The sequence below is a fragment of the Rana temporaria genome, chromosome 12, assembly GCF_905171775.1.
Source record: "Rana temporaria chromosome 12, aRanTem1.1, whole genome shotgun sequence".
NCBI classification, from domain to species: domain Eukaryota; kingdom Metazoa; phylum Chordata; class Amphibia; order Anura; family Ranidae; genus Rana; species Rana temporaria.
In genome coordinates, this window is record NC_053500.1 from 24541581 (window position 1) to 24561045 (window position 19465).

Sequence of the window (19465 nt, forward strand, 5' to 3'; positions counted from 1 at the left end):
ATGGTGTGGTATGGTGGGTCGACAACCTGCGATCTGGGCTTGCCAACCCACCATTTCAGAGCAGCAGGTCGCTGGCCACATCAGAGGGCTCTACGGGCCACCGGTTGCCAACCTCTGGTGTAGAGAGGAGAGGATATGATGTAATCGCTGTTCTAACGGCTCCTCTTTGGCAGAATAGATGCTGCATTTTTTATTTTTTTTTGCGTTGGAGAGCACTTCTTGAAAATTTAAATTGGACTTTTCTCTTCAATGGTAAGGAATTTCACAAATGTAATAACTGTTTAGTGTGTGTGTGTGTGGGGGTCTTAATGGGGGAATTCGCCGATCCCGGAGTTTAGTTTTAATACTTTGATGATAACAATCTGAATGCTAGCATTTGTGAATTGAAATGTTACATGCATATCCGATAACCTCCATTGTCTTTGTATCTTCTAGTATTACTGTCATCCACCGGCCTGCTGTACGCCGCATCAATAACATTCTACGCTCTCCTCTTTGTATTCTACACTGTGCCTGGGGGGTGCACCGAGAACAAATGCTTCATTAGTTTCAACCTGATCCTGTGTTTTATTGTATCTGTCATCTCAATCCTCCCCAAAGTGCAGGTACAGTCCACGGATGCTGGGGGGGGGGGGTGTAACTGTAGAGCAGAGGTGATCACCGCTTAAAGGGGTTGTAAAGGTACAAATTTTTTTTTTTTTTTTTTTTTTTTTTCTTAAATAGCTTCCTTTACCTTAGTGCAGTCCTCCTTCACTTACCTCATCCTTCTATTTTGCTTTTAAATGTATTTCTTCTGAGAAATCCTCACTTCCTGTTCTTCTGTCTGTAACTCCACACAGTAATGCAAGGCTTTCTCCCTGGTGTGGAGTGTTGTGCTCGCCCCCTCCCTTGGGCTACAGGAGAGTCAGGACACTCTCTACGTTGCAGATAAAGGAGCTGTGTGTTAGTGGGCGTCCTGACTCTCCTGTAGCCCAAGGGAGGGGAGCGAGCACGACACTCCACACCAGGGAGAAAGCCTTGCATTACTGTGTGTAGTTACAGACAGGAGAACAGGAAGTGAGGATTTCTCAGAAGAAATAAGGACATTTAAAAGCAAAATGGAAGGATGAGGTAAGTGAAGGAGGACTGCACTAAGGTAAAGGAAGCTATTTAGGAAAAAAATGTTTTTACCTTTTACAACCCCTTTAAATCCTATAAATATACAGATTGCAGTACTGCGTTATTTACTGCTATGAAGTGCAACACTGACTGCTGCTTTCTTTGTGGCTCAGGAGGCCGTACTGTATGTGGTGCACATGGTAAACCTATCTAACCTATGTTATTTATGTTTTCTGAACAGCCTACAGGCTTGAAAATTACATTGGATGTTCTAACATGCAGAAAGGAGTGCTTCTTTGTACAGCGATCGATCAGCTGGCGATGGTGTGCATGCTATAATGCACAGCATGTCTGGTGGCTCTATTAGCTGATTGCCTTTATAAAAGTAATAGTAACTTATGGCAACCAAGCAGCAGTGTAATGCAATCCACTCACTGACGGGTTCGCTGCTATGGTTAATTATATCATGCACGTTGCTCCTTCTTGTATCAAATAAGCCAGGTAGTCTTTATCAGATACTCAGAATCCTGCATACTACCGTATTTATCGGGGTATTGCGCGCTCCGGCGTATAGCGCGCACCCCTAAAGTGGACCCGACATTCCTGTAAAAAAGATTTTAGTACTTACGGTTTTGGTGTCTTGCGCAGCGGCCTCGTCGGGTCCGGCGTCCGTCTGCGGCTTCGGGCGTCCTCTTCGTCGGGTCCGGCGTCCTTCTGCGGCGTCCTCCCCCCTCGATCGCCGCTTTCCTGCGCCGAGTTTGAATACTGCGCCGCATATACCGAGCGCAGTACACTCGTGTATAGTCGGGCAGGCTCGGCTATTCTCGCGCTCACGTCCTGTACGTCCAGGACGTGAGCGCAAGAGTAGCCGAGCCTGCCCGACTATACACGAGTGTACTGCGCTTGGTATATGCAGGCGCAGTATTCAAACTCGGCGCGGGTATCGGCGTATATCGCGCACCCACGATTTTGCCCCGATTTTCAGGGCAAAAAAGTGCGCGGTTTACGCCGATAAATACGGTATTTGTAGCAATGTGTCGTAGTTTTTTGTACACTATGGTTTGTACTTGCCATCAGATTGTGGTTTGTAAAATCCGGATCCCTGCTCTAAAGGCTCAGTTCACCCTTTTAATAAAAAAATAAATAAAATGCATTTATTTTATTTCAATTTTATTTGCTCTAAGACCCCTTTCACACTGGGGCGTTTTTTCAGGCGCTTTAGCGTTAAAAAAACACCTGCAAAGTGCCTGAAAGAAGCTGCATCTGCAATCCCAATGTGAAAGCCCGAGTGCTTTCATACTGTGGCGCTGTGCTGGCAGGGCGTCAAAAAAAAGCCTTGCAAGCAGCTCCTTTTGCAGCGCTTTAGGCGCATTTGAATACACCGTTCCTAAAGCCCCCTTCCCATTGAGGGAGATTTTTTTTTACCGCCAAAGCGCCTGAAAAGCGCCCCAATGTGAAACGGGTCTTGGCGGTGCTTTACCAGCATTTTTCGGGCGCTGGCAGTGTGAAAGGGCTCTAAAAGCACTCGGGCTTTCACATTGGGATTGCAGATGAGGCTTCTTTCAGGTGCTTTACGGGCTTTTTTTTTTTTTTTTTTACGCCAAAGTGCCTGAAAAACGCCCCAGTGTGAAAGGGGTCTGAGAGAGTGAAAACCAGTGGGAAAAACAGATGACCTTCGGAAATGCAAAATGCACAAGACAAAACATACAGTGTACAAAAGAGAATATTTCCTTTGGGAGCAAGCTAATTCACATGGCCCTAGGATGGATATGGTCATTTACTTCCAGCATAACCGAAGAGTATGACTGGAAAGCATGTAGCAACCATGGCTCTAGTGCACCCTCTGAACTGTAAAGGGGGCAAAAAAGGGGGGGAGAGGGGAACAAACTTGTAGGAGGGGCAGGCGTGACAAGACGGCAAAAGCCCGCAGGGACTGAAGCCAGACTGGCAAGTGACCTCATTCCTGGGAGCCCAATAGCCAGCAATATTCAGTAAAACAGGGGAATTCAGACCAATAAAACCACATTTTATTGAAGCACGCCTCTGTTTGATTGGTCAAGGCCAGCAAACTCCTCCCACATTTTTTTTTTTTACTCTGCAGTCTGTAAGGCATCTGCTGATTGTGGAAAAATTGCCAGAACTGTCTGCCAGTACCTCTGACATGGGCAGGCAGTAACTGAATGGTAGGAAGAATCAATGGGCTATAAGAGTGCTCACCAGCACCCTGACGGTTCATTAGGAACTACAAGCCGATGACTGCTGCAGCAGGCTGGCTTGACATATATGCGAATTGGATGCATTTTGCACAGCATCCAATTCACATAACCTGTTAGTGCAGGGTTTGACAAATTTGCTTGGAATCTAGGAGCCAGCTAAAAGGAGCTAAAAAACGCGCCCCGTCCCGCCAAGCTCGTGTACAGAAGTAAACACATACGTGAGTAGCGCCCGCATATGTAAACGATATTCAAACCACACATGTGGGGTATTGGCGCGATCGTTAGAGCGAGAGCAATAATTCTAGCCCTAGAACTCCTCTGTAACTCAAAACATGCAACCTATAGAATTTTTTAAACATCGCCTATGGAGATTTTAAAGGGTAAAAGTTTGTCGCCATTCCACAAGCGGATGCAATTTTGAAGCGTGACATGTTGGGTATCAATTTACTCGGCATAACATTATCTTTCACAATATAAAAAAAAAATTGGGCTAACTTTACTGTTGTCTTTTTTTTCCCCAAAAAAGTGCGCTTGTAAGATTGCTGCGCAAATACGGTGTGACAGAAAGTATTGCAACGACCTCCATTTTATTCTCTAGCGTGTTTAGAATAAAAAATATATATAATGTTTGGGGGTTCTAATTGGAGGGAAGGACATGGCAGTGAAAAACACATTAGAACTGCTGTTTTTTGCTACTTGTAATGTAACCTGTAATGCCAACAGCCACCACAAGATGGCCACTCCTAGAATTCTTCTGCAGGCCGCGGCCTTCTGCACACCTCCGCTTCTTTCTGTGAAAGCCGCGGCCTCAATTACCAGCACCGGCCGGTAATTGAGGCCGCGGCTTTGCAGCCTTCTGCAGCCCTAAGCTTCCCCAGGTCACAGTTTTTTTGGCCGCAATTGCGACCTGGCGCCCGCATTTTGTCAAGGCCTGTGTTAATGTGGCCGACTTTTAATGGAGCCAGTTCAAACATGTCTGAGGTGGCTGCGGTGCAAATTTTACATGGGTCTTGTGTGTTTTTGGGTTCGGTTCAGGTGCGAATTCAGGGCAAAATTTGCGCCAGAATAGCGCCTGAACTGATTAATACAATGCACAGGAAACCAGACTGCAAACCGTAGCCGGACCTGTGTGAACCCGGCCGCACAGAACTCTGTGAATGAACGGCGTGTCCATTTGGGCGGAGCTCCACATAGCTGCTCTGTTTTTATATTGTGACAGAAGGTGTGGGGAGGCGAGAAGGCAGGAGCTGGAACACCCCTAAATACGGGTGGAACGAGTAACGTGTTCCAAAGGTGAACTTCTCCTTTAAGGAAAACTGGAAAATGGGGTCTGATCATGTTGTAGGGTGAGCTTGGTGTTCAAATATTAGAAATAATGTGCGCTCTTTGCTTTGCAGGAAGGTCAACCACGCTCTGGGCTCCTTCAGTCCTCTGTGATTAGCCTGTACACAGTTTACCTGACCTGGTCCGCCATATCCAACGAACCTGGTAAGTGTTTCTATTGAACAAAATCTGGTTAGTGTGTTTGGCATGTCAGTATGTACCCACAGCTTGGAAGATCTGAGGCTGTGTGTAGGTGGGCTGACTTATCTCCGTTTTAGAACCAACTTCTTTAAATGGTTTTTGGTTTGCGGCGTTATTGCTTACCTTTTTAAGTTTTGTTTCTTTAAGTAGACTGGTCAGATAAAATTCCCAACTTGCAGTTTTCTATACTTTGATTTACTGTGGCTCCCTGACCCCCTCCTTTCCAAAATGAAGTAATTCATGAGTGTTGAGAATTGCTCTCGTGGCTACAACACCCCCCCCCCCCCCCCCCCCCCCAAGCGCTCTCCCAAGGAGGTTAGCTTGCGTGCGTGCTCCTGTGCCTTGCAATCGGCGTACATAGCCGACAATTGTATGACTCGGCCCACATCATTGGATGTGATTGACAGCTGCGCTGCTATCCAATGTAGAGCTGGGGGAAAGCAACGCGGGATGGCGCCCACGGAAATTCAGGGCTCAGAAAAGTAAATGGGGGGGGGGGGGGTGACTGCAATGTGTTTTTTCTTAATGCATAGGATGAATTAAGGTAAAAAAACACGAAGGTTTACAACCCCTTTAGGGGGTCTCGCCATTGGTCAGGGGTGTGAAAAACTGTAGGGAAGGTTTCTTTTTTTTGACAGAGGGGGGCAACTGGGCAGTCTACTCTTTTTGGCTTCTTCTGGTGTTATTGCTGCAGATGTTGTAGTAATGATGCCTCCGACGATCTGCGCATGCACAGTAGTGACATCACTCCAGCTGATCTGTCGATCAGTTGGTGTTACTGTACGTCAACCCTGCGCATGTACAGATCGTTGAAGGCAATGGCGGCCCGTCCTAATCCATGCCCTCAGTCCCTAAACCACATGCAGGGCGTTTGGATGCATGGATTTCAATAGGGCATGTTTTTTTGGAAGCATATAAGGCTCTTATTGGCTTAAAGGATGGGCTTGGGGCACAGTTGTGTGACAATATCGCTATGGTCTTCCTGATTCTCCTCCTGGCCAATCAGGAAGCAGGTCCTAAGACCCGATTGGCCAGGGAGACTTAGGACCCACTTCCTGTTTGGCCGGGAGAAGACGCCCTGGCCCATCCCAGATCCCCCCCCCCCCCCCCCCCAAATATTGAGTTTGGCAGATAATGCCTCTGACTGTCAGCAAAGCGCGGAGGTAGAATCGCATTCAGTTTTCAGAGAGAGCGAGGCAGAATCTGTGTCCCTAGCAACCAATGACTGCAGAGTCTGCACCACAGGCTAATCTACTACTGTATTAGGAGGGCAGGACTTGGAAATCTACTACTGTATTAGGAGGGCAGGACTTGGAAGGCATTTCTGGGTGCCCAAGTGATGATTGGCAGTAGTTCCAGCCAGTTTTGTGGATTACTGCAGATCATTGGATGATGCCTCCGATGATATGTGCAGTGTTGATGTTACTACTGCACATGCGCAGATTGTCAGAGGCATTGTCCGACGATCTGCAGTAATTGACAGAACACCACCAGTAACCTCTTTTGATATGAATGTAACTAAAAGCTGATCTGAAGAGATGATGTCTCTGTGGTCTCCAAACTGTAGCTCGGTGGGGTGGTTGTGGCCTTTGCTTGCCTTTATCTGGCCCTTGGGGCACTATTCCACTAACTGACTCTAATGATGGGACACTATTTTCCCTGCTAACACAACTCAATTGGGCACTTATATTCCAATTGATACCAACAATGGGGCACTATTCCTCCAAATACAACCAATGATGGGTCACTGATGTTGGAGCATTTTCTATTCCCTCTGGCCACAGTCCGGCCCCCTTGAAGGATCGTAAACTGGCCCTTTGTTTAGAAAGTTTGGAGACCCCTGCCTTAAGGCCATGCATATTAAATGCTTCTTTTAAACCAAAGTCCCCCTTGCTGTCTGTTCCCCTTGCCTGAGTGCAATAACATAAGTTCTTTAACCACAGTTTACTTGTTTTTTTCAGATCGTACATGCAACCCGAGCTTAATGAGCATCCTCAGCAAGATTACAGCTCCTACGCTGAGTCCCCAGAATGGCACCATCCCTGGAGTCCCCACACCAGAGCCCATAAAGTCATTGCAGTGGTGGGATACTCAGAGCATCATTGGCCTGGTACTATTTGTGCTGTGCCTTCTGTATTCCAGGTGAGAGCTGGCTTGCCAGAAGCATAGGGAGATGCTGTGTTTTTCTGCAAAATATCAGTGAAAAGGATATCTGAACCAGATGTGGATATACAGAAACATTTTCTACTAGTAGATTTCCCTTCACTTCCCGTCCTGTATACTCAACAGGAAGTGAGAAGAGAACTTTCCAATGAGAGGGGAATCCCCTTTAAGACAGAGGCAGGCTCCGACAAACTGAATCTAATTTCATTGAGGTGCAGGGAGAATTTACTGGCTAGAAGAAATTATGGAATGGGGGAAAAACGTATAACCTTAACATTTTAGGGCGAGCATTCCACTTTAATAGAGAACGTTTTTTCCAAATCGATGTGTCATTTGATGTACGTGGCAGTATTATAGTTGTTTTGTTGTTGCTCATTGTATTGCAGCTTGTTCTTATCAGACTGTACGCGCTTTTCTTGCAGCATCCGAAACTCTACCAACAGCCAAGTGAACAAGCTCACCTTATCTGGCAGTGACACCCCCATGCTGGATGACACCGTAGGAACCGACTCGGATGGCGAGGACGGGCAAGTGCGACGCGTGTTGGATAATGAGAAGGATGGCGTCCAGTACAGCTATTCCTTCTTCCATCTCATGCTGTGCCTGGCTTCCCTTTACGTCATGATGACCCTTACTAACTGGTACAGGTGAGAGATTCTTCAGTATGTGCATTATGGAACAGGGCTACTGGCCAATCACTGGGCTGTGTTGATAGAGAGGCAGGCTGGGCGTTTTACTTTTTTTTTATTATACAGGTGCATCTCAAATTTTGAATCTCATCAAAAAAAATATATATTTCAGTAATTCAATTTAAAAAGTGAGAGAGAGATATATAGTACTGGCCATAGGGCATACGTCCGGTGGGCCACATGTGAGGTCTGTGTAACATGCAGGGGGTCCAGAACTGTTAGGGGGGTGTCTGTGTAACAAACTGTGGGGGGCTGTGTAATGTAAAGGGGCCCAGAGGTGCAGGGTGCTGTGTAATGTAAAGGGGCCCAGAGGTGCTGTGTAATGTAAAGGGGCCCAGAGGTGCTGTGTAATGTAAAGGGGCCCAGGGTGCTGTGTAATGTAAGGGGGCCCAGAGGTGCAGACTGCTGTGTAATGTAAGGGGGCCCAGAGGTGCAGACTGCTGTGTAATGTAAGGGGGCCCAGAGGTGCAGACTGCTGTGTAATGTAAGGGGGCCCAGAGGTGCAGACTGCTGTGTAATGTAAGGGGGCCCAGTGATGCAGGGTGCTGTGTAATGTAAAGGGGCCCAGAGGTGCAGGGTGCTGTGTAATGTAAAGGGGCCCAGAGGTGCAGGGTGCTGTGTAATGTAAAGGGGCCCAGAGGTGCAGGGTGCTGTGTAATGTACAGGGGCCCAGAGGTGCAGGGTGCTGTGTAATGTACAGGGGCCCAGAGGTGCAGGGTGCTGTGTAATGTACAGGGGCCCAGAGGTGCAGTGTAATGTACAGGGGCCCAGAGGTGCAGGGTGCTGTGTAATGTACAGGGGCCCAGAGGTGCTGGGTGCTGTGTAATGTACAGGGGCCCAGAGGTGCTGTGTAATGTACAGGGGCCCAGAGGTGCAGGGTGCTGTGTAATGTACAGGGGCCCAGAGGTGCAGGGTGCTGTGTAATGTACAGGGGCCCAGAGGTGCAGGGTAATGTACAGGGGCCCAGAGTGCTGTGTAATGTAAAGGGGCCCAGAGGTGCAGGAACCCCACATCCCATCATTAACCGCTGTTTTTACCACATCCAATTCGCATAACGTGAAAGTGACCGGCTGTCAATGGAGCTGGTTCACACATTTACAGGGCGGCCACAGGGCGGTTTTGAAAAGGGTCCTGTGCGTTTTTGGGTCCGGTTCAGGTGCGAATTCAGGCAACCGGTGAACAGAAATGCTCTGGACTGCAAACTGCAGAGGGACATGTGTGAATCCAGCCTTGGCTTAAATTGATGAGATTTGGCATGTCCATTCGCCGGCTATTGCCCGCAATGGAACCGTCTGAATTGGACTTTTGGCGATTTTAATAGACATCTGTGCAGGAAACCGCACAGATGTCTCTGAAATCGTCGGACTGACATGCAAGAATTAAATTGTGCGATTTCAGCTGAACTCGCACAATTTCATTCCAGCTGTCAGTGTGAACTAGCACTAAGCGAGCTGACAACCCTAGTTTTTGATGGGTGTTGAAGGGCCTATTGATAACAATGGCAGCATATGAAAATGTGAATTTATAATCGCGTTTATGGGTATTCATAATGATTACAAAATAAATTGCACAAAGTGAATGCAGTCTAAGGCCTCATTCATAAGGGGCATAATATAGTGTAAACCTGTGCATGCTGTGTTAACCTGAATGTGGTAGCACAGGTGTTCTGTGCAGGCAGTCCCATTGGTGTCAATTGGGACGCTGGTGTGGGTGCATATCCCTAAATGCAGACCGGGTCAGATTGGGAGCTGCTGCTGCATCCTGATTGACATCACATCTCGGTGTGGGTAAACGCAGCCCTACACGGACAAACGCTGTAGTACACCTTGCGTGAATGAGGCCTAAAAGTTCCTTTGTTTCATCATAGATACACACACAGTGTTTTTATATATTTTAATGTATTATTTTTATTTTTTTTCTGTAGCCCGGATGCGGATTTGAATACTATAACAAGCAAGTGGCCAGCTGTTTGGGTGAAGATTTCCTCCAGCTGGGTGTGTCTCTTGCTGTACACCTGGACACTGGTCGCTCCCGCCATCTGTCCCAACAGAGAGTTCAATTAGATGTCTCCTGATCCTTCTCTTTGGTAACAACATTCCCCGATTCCAAAGTCTGCTCGGGGTGCACCCGTCATCAAGAAAGCCATATTAATCCCTAGACAATGATATTGCGACAGATCACCTGAAAGTGCCTGGATATAGATTTTATTTTCTTGTCAAAGTTCTGTGCAATATGGGGGGGGTCCTCCAAAACCCCAGGAGGATGCTGAGTGAGTAATCGGGGGGTCTTTTCAGCACACCTCATTTTCTGTTTCTATAATCCTAAGCAGCTGGAGCCTGTACTGTCATTCCATACAGGAGTCCTCAGCTCAGGCAGTTTGTGATTTGTCAGTTTGAAGGCTAAAATTCTCCTTTAAGGGGGGGCAAAAACATGCACATTTTTGCAGAATAAAATTTAGTGTTTTTTTTTTCTTATTATTAAACACAGGAGCCTGCAAAATATTGCACCCACGATCATGGGTACAATGTCAGGCTCTTCCTACATCTCCGTCTGCTACGGGCCTTCAGCTCCTGAGCTGCAGAATGTGTCAATAGATAATGAATGTTCTGGTCAGCGCACTAGTACTCCATTGAGAACTACAAGTCTGTCTGCCGCTATGGGGGGGGGGGGGGGGGGGGGATGGGACTTGTAGTTTATTCATTCACAGATTTTAGATGTGACAGCGGCTGTGGGGGGGTGAAGAACCCCCTGCCTGCCGTCATGGATTTTGGGTGCCAAGCAACATGTTACACCCTAAATTTGGGTGTAACATGTTGCTTAAAAAACAAAATCACTATCTGCATTTATCCCTTTATTTCCAATTGATCTGCTGCGAGGGGCTTTCACCCTAAAAACAGAGGGGGGACATTTATCAAGCAGAATAGACCTACAATTATGTAATGCAAAGTTGGCAGACTGGCAGTTTTTTGGCACCTGTAATTCCAGGCAATCAACTGAGACAGTCTGCAATAGATAGGCAGATGTACAATTTTTTTTTTTTTTTACATTTGACCTTCTTAAGGATAAAGGAAAACCCCTAAAATTATTATTATCCTGTTTGACAGGTTTCAGTCTATGCAGCAGAAATTACATCTATTAGATGAAGCAAGGCATTGCAAAATGGTTTAGTGCGAGAGGGGGGCAGGGGGGGGGGGTATAGGGAGGGAGGGGACCTCAAATAACTGGACCTGCAGAGTGACTGGGTTTTGGGGGGGCCCATATGAAGAAATTGTACAGGAAAATAAAGGCTCCTAGGAGGATTACAACAGGGAAAAAAGGCTTTCCTGATGACGGGTTTGCTTTCAATAATTCCATTGGCAAGAAGAAAAAAAATAAGCCATCTTTTATTCCTTTTTCGTAATGAATATTTGTAATTGTTGTCAAAGCTTTATCATATGTTTATTGCTGCTTTATGTGCGCTTCTGCTGAGCTGATCTATTGTATCAAAGAACATTTTTATTTGACTTTTCAGTAATATATTGGATACATTTTTCTATTTCTCTATGCTAGTTTTGAAAAAAAAGCACTTTTGTCTCGTAATGACATTTATGGAAGGATTAGAAATAGTTTTTTGTTTGTTTTTGAACATTTTTTTTTTTTTTTGCTCAGGTTTTCCTTGTGTTCAGTATTTGTTGGGCATTGGTTGTGTATTCTGAAGGAATGCGGCCATTCCATCCAAAACGGATCTTTCAGTTTGGGGTGGATGGTGGCTTGTTTGAAGGACCCACCAGCTACTTTACATCTCCCATTAATGGCAATGGAAGGAGAATGCTTTGCAGTTCCCAGCTTTGAATCCCTCTGAATGTAATATCAATAACTGGGAGGAGCTGGGAACACACATGCAGGATTCTCCTTTGTCAGAACCCCCTGAGAGATGTAGTAAGCTGTTGGGGGGATTCATCTCATCAGCCTCTTAACCCATGGGAGCTCAACGTGTGGCCCTCCAGCTGTTCCCGAACTACAAGTCCCTTCATGTCTCTGCCTTTGGCAGTTATGCTTGGAACTGTCAGCCTTGCATTGCATCATGGGACTTGTAGTTTTGCAGCAGCTGGAGGGCCACAGGTTGGGCACCCATGCTCCAAACTGAAGATACATTGACCTTTCTTACTGGGTTTTGTCATACAGGATCCAGATTCAGCCAAGTCTTCAATGGAAACAGGTGCAAGCTGTCCCTTCATATAGTGCAATTGGCAGAGGAGCCCTGCTTGTTTTGTGGTGGTTGACAATCACATCTGTAAGTACCAAAGCCATGACTATTGACCCATAGAGACTGTTGTTAAGTAGGACAGCCTGCATCTGTATAGATATAAATGAGGACTAAGGATGAGACTCATGTAAAGAAGGCCGATCACTTCCCAATGTAGATATGCATTCTCTTTTGTGGGGGCACTTGCACCTGTTTTTCACAGTAACTTGGCAGGAAGAATCAGCCAAGAAGGGCTGCCAACTCTGCAGTTTATTTACTGACACATTCATTATTTGGGTTCTGTTGCTGATGATTGCATCCAAGCAACTGATTGAAGCCAATTAGCCACAGAACCTGCATTATCGATATCAGTAATTAAAGAGAAGAGATGCAGCCGGCTGCATAAAACCTTTTAATAACATTCCTGGTATTGGCTGTAAAAGGCTTGTATTGTAATTCAAGGACCCCATTTGCGAATTCCAGAACCTGCCAATCCCTACGGCTGGTAGACATATGTGTGAATAGCTGCGACGGCTGAGCTCATCCAATGACAGGCTGTCAGCGGCTTACTTGCAGGGATTGTAGCTTGATGCACTTTGTCATAAATAACTGTAGCCAATGGCAGCCTATCATTGCATTGGCTCAGCTGCACCACCTATTCACACACATCCAGCCGTAGGAATTTTTAGTATGAGAATTGAGTCTTAAAGGCTCTACATGGAACAGGCCTTTCATATATACAGCCATCCGGAGCTTCTATACCAGTGATGGTGAACCTTGAGACCCCAAATGTTTTGGAACTATGTCTCCCATGATGCTCTTGCCCTCTGCAGTGTAAAGGAGCATCATGGGAAATGTAGTTCCATAACATCTGGGGTGCCAAGGTTTGCCATCACTGTAAAACTAGCAGCATCATTCCGTAGCAACCAATCAGAACCTTTTAGTGGCTGTGGAATGTTTGCTACAGGTTATTGCACATACGCTGCCTTATTCCATGAGCCTGGTTAATTTTAAGTGGAGGATTTGTAACTTCTGATCCTTTTCAGCCAACACTGCACTAAATTCCCCTGTGTAGTCATATGAGCCATGGAACAGTGTAAGCACAATGGTAGACCTTAAAGGGCACTACTTGTGCTTCGCCCACCTCCATAGGCATTGTTATTGGCCCCTTGAGGGCTGAAGTTTGGAGCACTTTGTTTTTGTTTCACAGTTATATGGCACTTAAATGACCAACAAATTGATTTCCAGAACTGAGAGTATTTAGGAGAAGTATGTTATGGTATCCAGTACTTGTACCATGCTGGGAACAGGACTAAATCCAGACTATTGGCTAAACACCGATAGCAAAATGTTTTTCTTTTACCCCCCCATTGATAATAAAGTTTTAGAAACTGTTATGTTTTGATTGGTGTGCCCACTGGGGAGATTCACCCTCTCTGGGCACCCCTGTCAGGAGGACAGACAGGGCCATGGATCTTGGTTCAGCAGGGACCGGCCTAATTTCCACCCATGCATGGGCAGATTTCTGTACAACCAGTCTGTTCAATTTCTCACCGCTGGTTATAGCCTGCCGTGCTGATCACTGTGTTATGATGGTGGGGGAGGTTTCCCTGCTGTCAGAATACAAAGGCTTAGCAGGAGGATCCCCCATCCACACACTGCGTGTCTGTGAATCAACTCCCTATTTTTCTCTCAACCAGCTGGCTGAACAAAAATCAAATAAATAAAGCCTGGCTAGGCTGCTTAATCCTAATTCTTACAGGAACAGAAGGGCAGGCTTTTCTAATGGGGACAGCTGTTCTGGTAAGAGGAGCTTTCCTCCCGACCAGGGCAGGAGGCGAAATCTCCCGACCAGGGCAGGAGGCGAAATCTCCCGACCAGGGCAGGAGGCGAAATCTCCCGACCAGGGCAGGAGGCGAAATCTCCCGACCAGGGCAGGAGGCGAAATCTCCCGACCAGGGCAGGAGGCGAAATCTCCCGACCAGGGCAGGAGGCAAAATCTCCCGACCAGGCTCACAGAGGTTGCTGTATATAACATTTTTTAAAAGAAAAACTAATTCCAAAAAAGGATGATTTCATGACGACATTTTTCTACAGGCAGGCATTTTGTGTTGTTTAGTAATTCTTGAAGTGACATTTGTCTTATTCACCCAAAAGGTGGTGACACCGCAGATCGCCTCTGTCATCAGTTGTCCACAGCAACCAATCAGGCCTTTTCTGGTAATATGGAGTAAAATTAGTGCTTATGGGAAAGCCAGCTCTGACAACTGATGACACGTGCTTGAGTGATGTCACCACTTCTCAGTGACCTGATAGGCTGAAGGATATCCCAGGCCATACGATGTGTAAGTACGAGACTACCTTCAGCACTTGGATTTGCACTGTAATGTATACACTGTTTAATATATAATATACCCTAAAGAAACAACGTGTTTGCTGTGTTTTTTGTTTCCTTGCCTCTTTGGTTTTGGTAGTGAACTTCTTTTAATGCTAGACAGGTCATGCCAATCTAGTTCACGCCTGCAAATTCCAGCCTAAACCTTCTCGTTTGTGCGATCTAAAGCCCCCGTACACACGCTCAGATTATCCGACGGAATTGTGCGACAGCCTGTTGTCAGAAAATCCAACAGTTCTTATGCTCCATCGGACAATTGTTGTCAGATTGTGTGGAGTGTCGTGCTCGCCCCCTCCCTTTGACTACAGGAGAGTCAGGACGCCCACTAACACACAGCTCCTTTCTCCATCTGCAATGTAGAGAGTGTCCTGACTCTCCCGTAGCCCAAGGGAGGGGGCGAGCACGACACTTCGCACCAGGGAGAAAGCCTTGCATTACTGTGTGTAGTTACAGACAGAAGAACAGGAAGTGAGGATTTCTCAGAAGAAATAAGGACATTTAAAAGCAAAATGGAAGGATGAGGTAAGTGAAGGAGGACTGCACTAAGGTAAAGGAAGCTATTTAGGGGAATTTTTTTTTTTTTACCTTTAAGGTTTGACCTCATATTATATGGTTTTGGTAAATTTGAAGAAAATCAAATTGTGTATATGGGGGTCTTAGTCTGTTTGTGTCCGTAAGCAACCAAATCGCACTAACCCTTCATTCGTTGCAGTTATTGTGCACAGCATTTATTCAATGTCTCACAAGGTATGTACACTTTTATTCTGACATTTAGATGTAAGTATCATACTCAAAGTATACTTTTTAGGTGCTCCAATCTGTCCTAGCTATCCCAAAGGGACAATCAATTCAAATTCATTAAATTACGCCCCAGGCTGGGGCCCTGGAATGTGAGAACACGGAACACACACAGCCATAGAAAATTACTTAGAACCCCCAAACATTATTATTACAGGGCTCAAAATTTCAAGTCCTGAGCTACTAGCCAGGCCTCAAGGGTTACTCACCACCAATTGCCCCACAAACCCATACACTGCCCCGCATCCCACCCTCAGAAATTATCTCATGAAATGACACAATGTTTTATGCAGAATTAAGTTATAAAAATAAACAACTTTATCTGTGTCCCCAATTTAGCCAGTGCAGCCACATGTTCCCAATGCAGCTCGGTCTCTCCAATGCCTACCTGTGTACTGTGTAGGCCCGTAGGCTGGTTGATCAGCGCGCAGGGAACAGCTTTCATTTCAATAGTTGTGTTCCCAGCCGCGCGCCGAGATTATACAGCCCCTCCCCCTTGTCCGGGCACTTTGATAGACAGATCACCCGTCCCAGGATTGGACGGGTGATCTGTCTATCAAAGTGCACGGGAAGAGGCTGTATATGATAGCGCGTGGCAGGGTAGACAGCTATTGAAATTAAAGCTGTTCCCTGCGCGCTGATCAACCAGGCGGCAGCGTCTCTCTTCTCCTTTCCTACTATCGCTCCGAGTCTGACAAACCCCAGGCTGCCGGCGGTGCTTCTGATTCTCTAACCCCCCCCCCCCCCCCCCCCGCAAAATGCGAGTGGATATTTTTGAGGGATACAGATATCTATAAATTTTTTTTTAGCAGAGAATAAAAAGGCAATCGTTGGCATTTTTCTATTTGCAGTGTAAACATGCCTTGTAATAGAAAAAAGGTATGACATGTCTTCTTTATGGAGAGATCTGGCCTCGAAGACCCCAAATCTCTCCTACCTTTTAAAGTAAAAGATCAAAAAAAAAGAAAAGTTGGATCTTTTGCTTTAAAAAGAAAAAAAAAAATTGTTTACTTCCGCCCTAGAATGGAAGTGGTGTCATGCCGTCGCTCTGATCCTCCAAGATCATAGAGGCAATAAGAGATGATCTGGTCTCTGTTCACCTCTATGGCCAGCCGTGCAAACTGTCAGATAGTTTTTACCGCTAGCCTGGGAAACTAAGCGTGGGAGGGGGACTAAAATTTGTCATTTGGACCGCTTTCGTGAGAGACCATCGTTGGCTGAAGGGAGAAAAAAATAAAAAATACCGGGGTTATAACCCCGGTACTTATTTTCAGCCGGCAATGGTCTCTCCTGAAAGCAGTCCGAGTGGCCAATTAGCCGCGTGTTTGCTTTGTAAACGTGTGTGTGTGTGTGTGTGTGTGTGTGTGTGTGTGTGTGTACATATATACATACACATATTTATTATGGTCAGCAAGTGGACATCTAATTTTCCTGTTTTGTTGGGCTCTTTATTGGAAAGAGTCTGTATTAGGATTGCTTAGTGCTGTACCCCCAAAATCTTTATATCACCTACATTTTTTGTCCTGTAGACAACAGGAAAAGAAGTGATGATCCAGACGGCCTTAAAATTCAGATTTTTTAACAGTAAAGCATTTTAAGACATAATAATAAATAAATCGAGAACCAAAAGTACATATATAGAGATTTATTGACCCATGCATACAAATCGACATTTTAAATGTGTTCTCACCTCTTTATAAAATGTTAATGGATGAACCAGGATAGAAAAATAAACATTTCAGAACAACATTTAATAAAACAGTTTGCGCTTTTCTCTTAGGCACACAAGCTACCATGTATACATGAAGGAATATATAAAAGGACTTTCATAGGGGTGGGTGTACCCCACTCCCCTTTCTGGGGTGGACATGCTATTTTTTCTTTTGTGTTCCCAGCAGGAAGTGTGCCTAAAACTCTGCATACATGATGCAATCACAGTCCCCCCTATAGTGAGGCAAGACATTTCACTGGCTGTATTGAGAAAATTTAGCAGCCGCTTATTCTAATATCACTACCCTACATTCCCATCAGAGTTCACGTGCGGTCCCAGGCAAGAATCAGATTTTTGCCAGTAGTTAATGCTGTTACACACTTCAGATGTACGATTTGTACTTTGGCAGGCACTGCTGCCTTTTGCAAGTAATCGCTCATCTGAGCGACCGAGATGCCACAATTGGAATGCTGCTCGCCGGAGACTGAGCTCTCGCGATCCTCAGGTAAGGGGTGCAGGCGCCCAAAAACCACCCGATGCATTCCGCCACACCCATCAGGGCTTAATCGTAGGGCTCATTCAAGCGAATACCAACTCTGGATGCAGCCAGTGAATGTCCAAGGTCAGTGTTTCCAAGCTCTAGACTGCAGCCAATTTGTATGCGGCCGCAGCAGAGATGTTATATCCAGAGATGGCATTTATCTGACTCTAAATGCAGCAAACTATCTGCACATGAACTCCTGTGTGAATGTAGCCATGATCGCGGGTTCTGCCCGTTAAACAACAAATCACAGCAGTGATTTAATTATGTTACCAGCTACATAGTAGTCTGTGTGCCAATTGTACCTTTTTACCTACTGTACCAATCACCCAGGAGACACAATACCAATCACCCAGGAGACACAGAAGCAACACAATAATGTATTTCATGTAACTGGTCACAAAATAATAACATTCACATAATGTGTTAAAGAATAGAACTGTCCAGTTTGAACCGAAAGTTCAGGGTAAAAGCGGAACTAAACCCTCCATTTAAACAGTTTCCCAACACCGCTCCATTTAAGGCTTGCTGTGAATGAGATCTGTCATAGTTGCTTGTGCTCTCAACTGAACTGTCACTCCATCAAATGGCTGGTAATAAAACCGACCACATGTGCAGATCAAAACACAGAGGCCAAGATGGCAGCTTCCTTGGCTGGAGAGGAGGGTTTAGTTCCACTTTAAAACTAAAGAAACCATGTAATCTCTTGCTACTAAACAATTCAAAGACTCACTGCTGCCAAAAAATATTTTGTTTTGGATGGAGTGAGGAAACGTTACAGCTTCATCTTATTACTGTCTGTGTCCCTATTGGAAGGATTTGCCCTTCATTTGTGATCAGAAAGTGATGTGACATTTCTGTGAAGAGGGGACACAGAAAAAAAAAAATATGTTAGAGAAAGGAAGTGTTAAAAAAAAAGTCTGACAATGTGCTTTCCTGTCCCTCTCCCAGTATGGGGGTCACAGGGACAGGAAGTATAAAATAGCTTGCTTGGGGGTAACACACCGGGGAGGGGGGAGGGAATCGGTAACTGTAATTTTTCCAAATTCTAGCCAAAACTGGGTTTCAACCACTTACTAGCAATTACCCCTTAGACCAGTGGATCTCAACCTGGGGGTCAAATGAGGATTTGCCAGGGGTCACCAAAACCTGGGCTGTTCCTGAAGCCTGCAGCCACCCAGTCAGCCTCTTCACAGCCACCCATTTATTTCGGGGCATAGCTGGGGGGCAGGGACTAGAGGTCAGCTGACTGGTGAGGAATGTGAAGTGGGAGGGACTGGAGGAGACCCTATCTGCTGATTTCAGCATAAGTGTCACTGCTACGAGAAATCACAAAGTCGGAGACACCGTGAGTAACACTATCTAGTTGCCATTAAAAGTCCCTACTACAGTTCTCAGATCAACAGATGGCCTTGATCAAGAGAACCTAAGTTGGCTGATCAGAACGCAAGATGTCCGTGGGTTAGGGGCGCAAATTACTTGTCTTGCCTTGGGTGCTGACAACCCACGATAGTAAAATAATTTTGCTGTTAGGGGTCCCCACAACTTGGGAAATTTTATCAAGGGGTCACGGCCCTAGACAGGTTGAGAACCACTGCCTTAGACCCTTTTCTCACTGGGGCACTTTTCAGGCGTTTTAGCGCTAAACATAACATCTATAAGGTGCCTCTCAAGCCACCCAGTGTGAAAACCCAAGTGCTTTTCCTCTGGGGCGGTGCGCTTGCAGAAGCAGCAGCACCTTTGGGACGATGTATACACCGCTTCCAAAACGCCCTGCCCATTAAAATGAATGGGCAGCGCCGCAACACAGGCGCTATTGACCTTTTCTTCGGCCGCTAGCGGTGCTTTACCGCCAACGCCTGCCCCAGTATGAAAGGGGTCTTATAACAGCATAATCATTCCAAGAGCTGAAAACAAGTTGGTTACTCTCATAGAAGCAAGAGATTACATTTGTATGGGTATGTTATGTGCAGATTGGGGTTCAGGATGTGTTCCCTGGTGCCATCCATACAGGGTAGAAACTCCCCTTGAAGCCCGATTTTAGCTTTTGTTTAGAAAAAAACAAGAAAGATTTCAGGTGATCGCCTGAACGGAATCTAATTTTA

At 45.8% G+C, this 19465-nt stretch overlaps 1 protein-coding gene across 1 annotated transcript in view; it reads left to right on the forward strand.

Annotated features, from left to right (window-relative positions):
* The window catches only part of SERINC3 (serine incorporator 3), a 29048-nt gene extending 18689 nt beyond the window's left edge, over positions 1 to 10359 (forward strand). The window contains exons 6-10 of the mRNA XM_040331181.1: positions 436 to 605; positions 4712 to 4802; positions 6800 to 6980; positions 7424 to 7648; positions 9615 to 10359. Of these exons, the coding sequence (XP_040187115.1) occupies positions 436 to 605; positions 4712 to 4802; positions 6800 to 6980; positions 7424 to 7648; positions 9615 to 9753 (806 nt within the window). The 3' untranslated portion in view covers positions 9754 to 10359. The remainder of the gene's footprint in view (positions 1 to 435; positions 606 to 4711; positions 4803 to 6799; positions 6981 to 7423; positions 7649 to 9614) is intronic.
* Positions 10360 to 19465: the final 9106 nt, after the last annotated feature.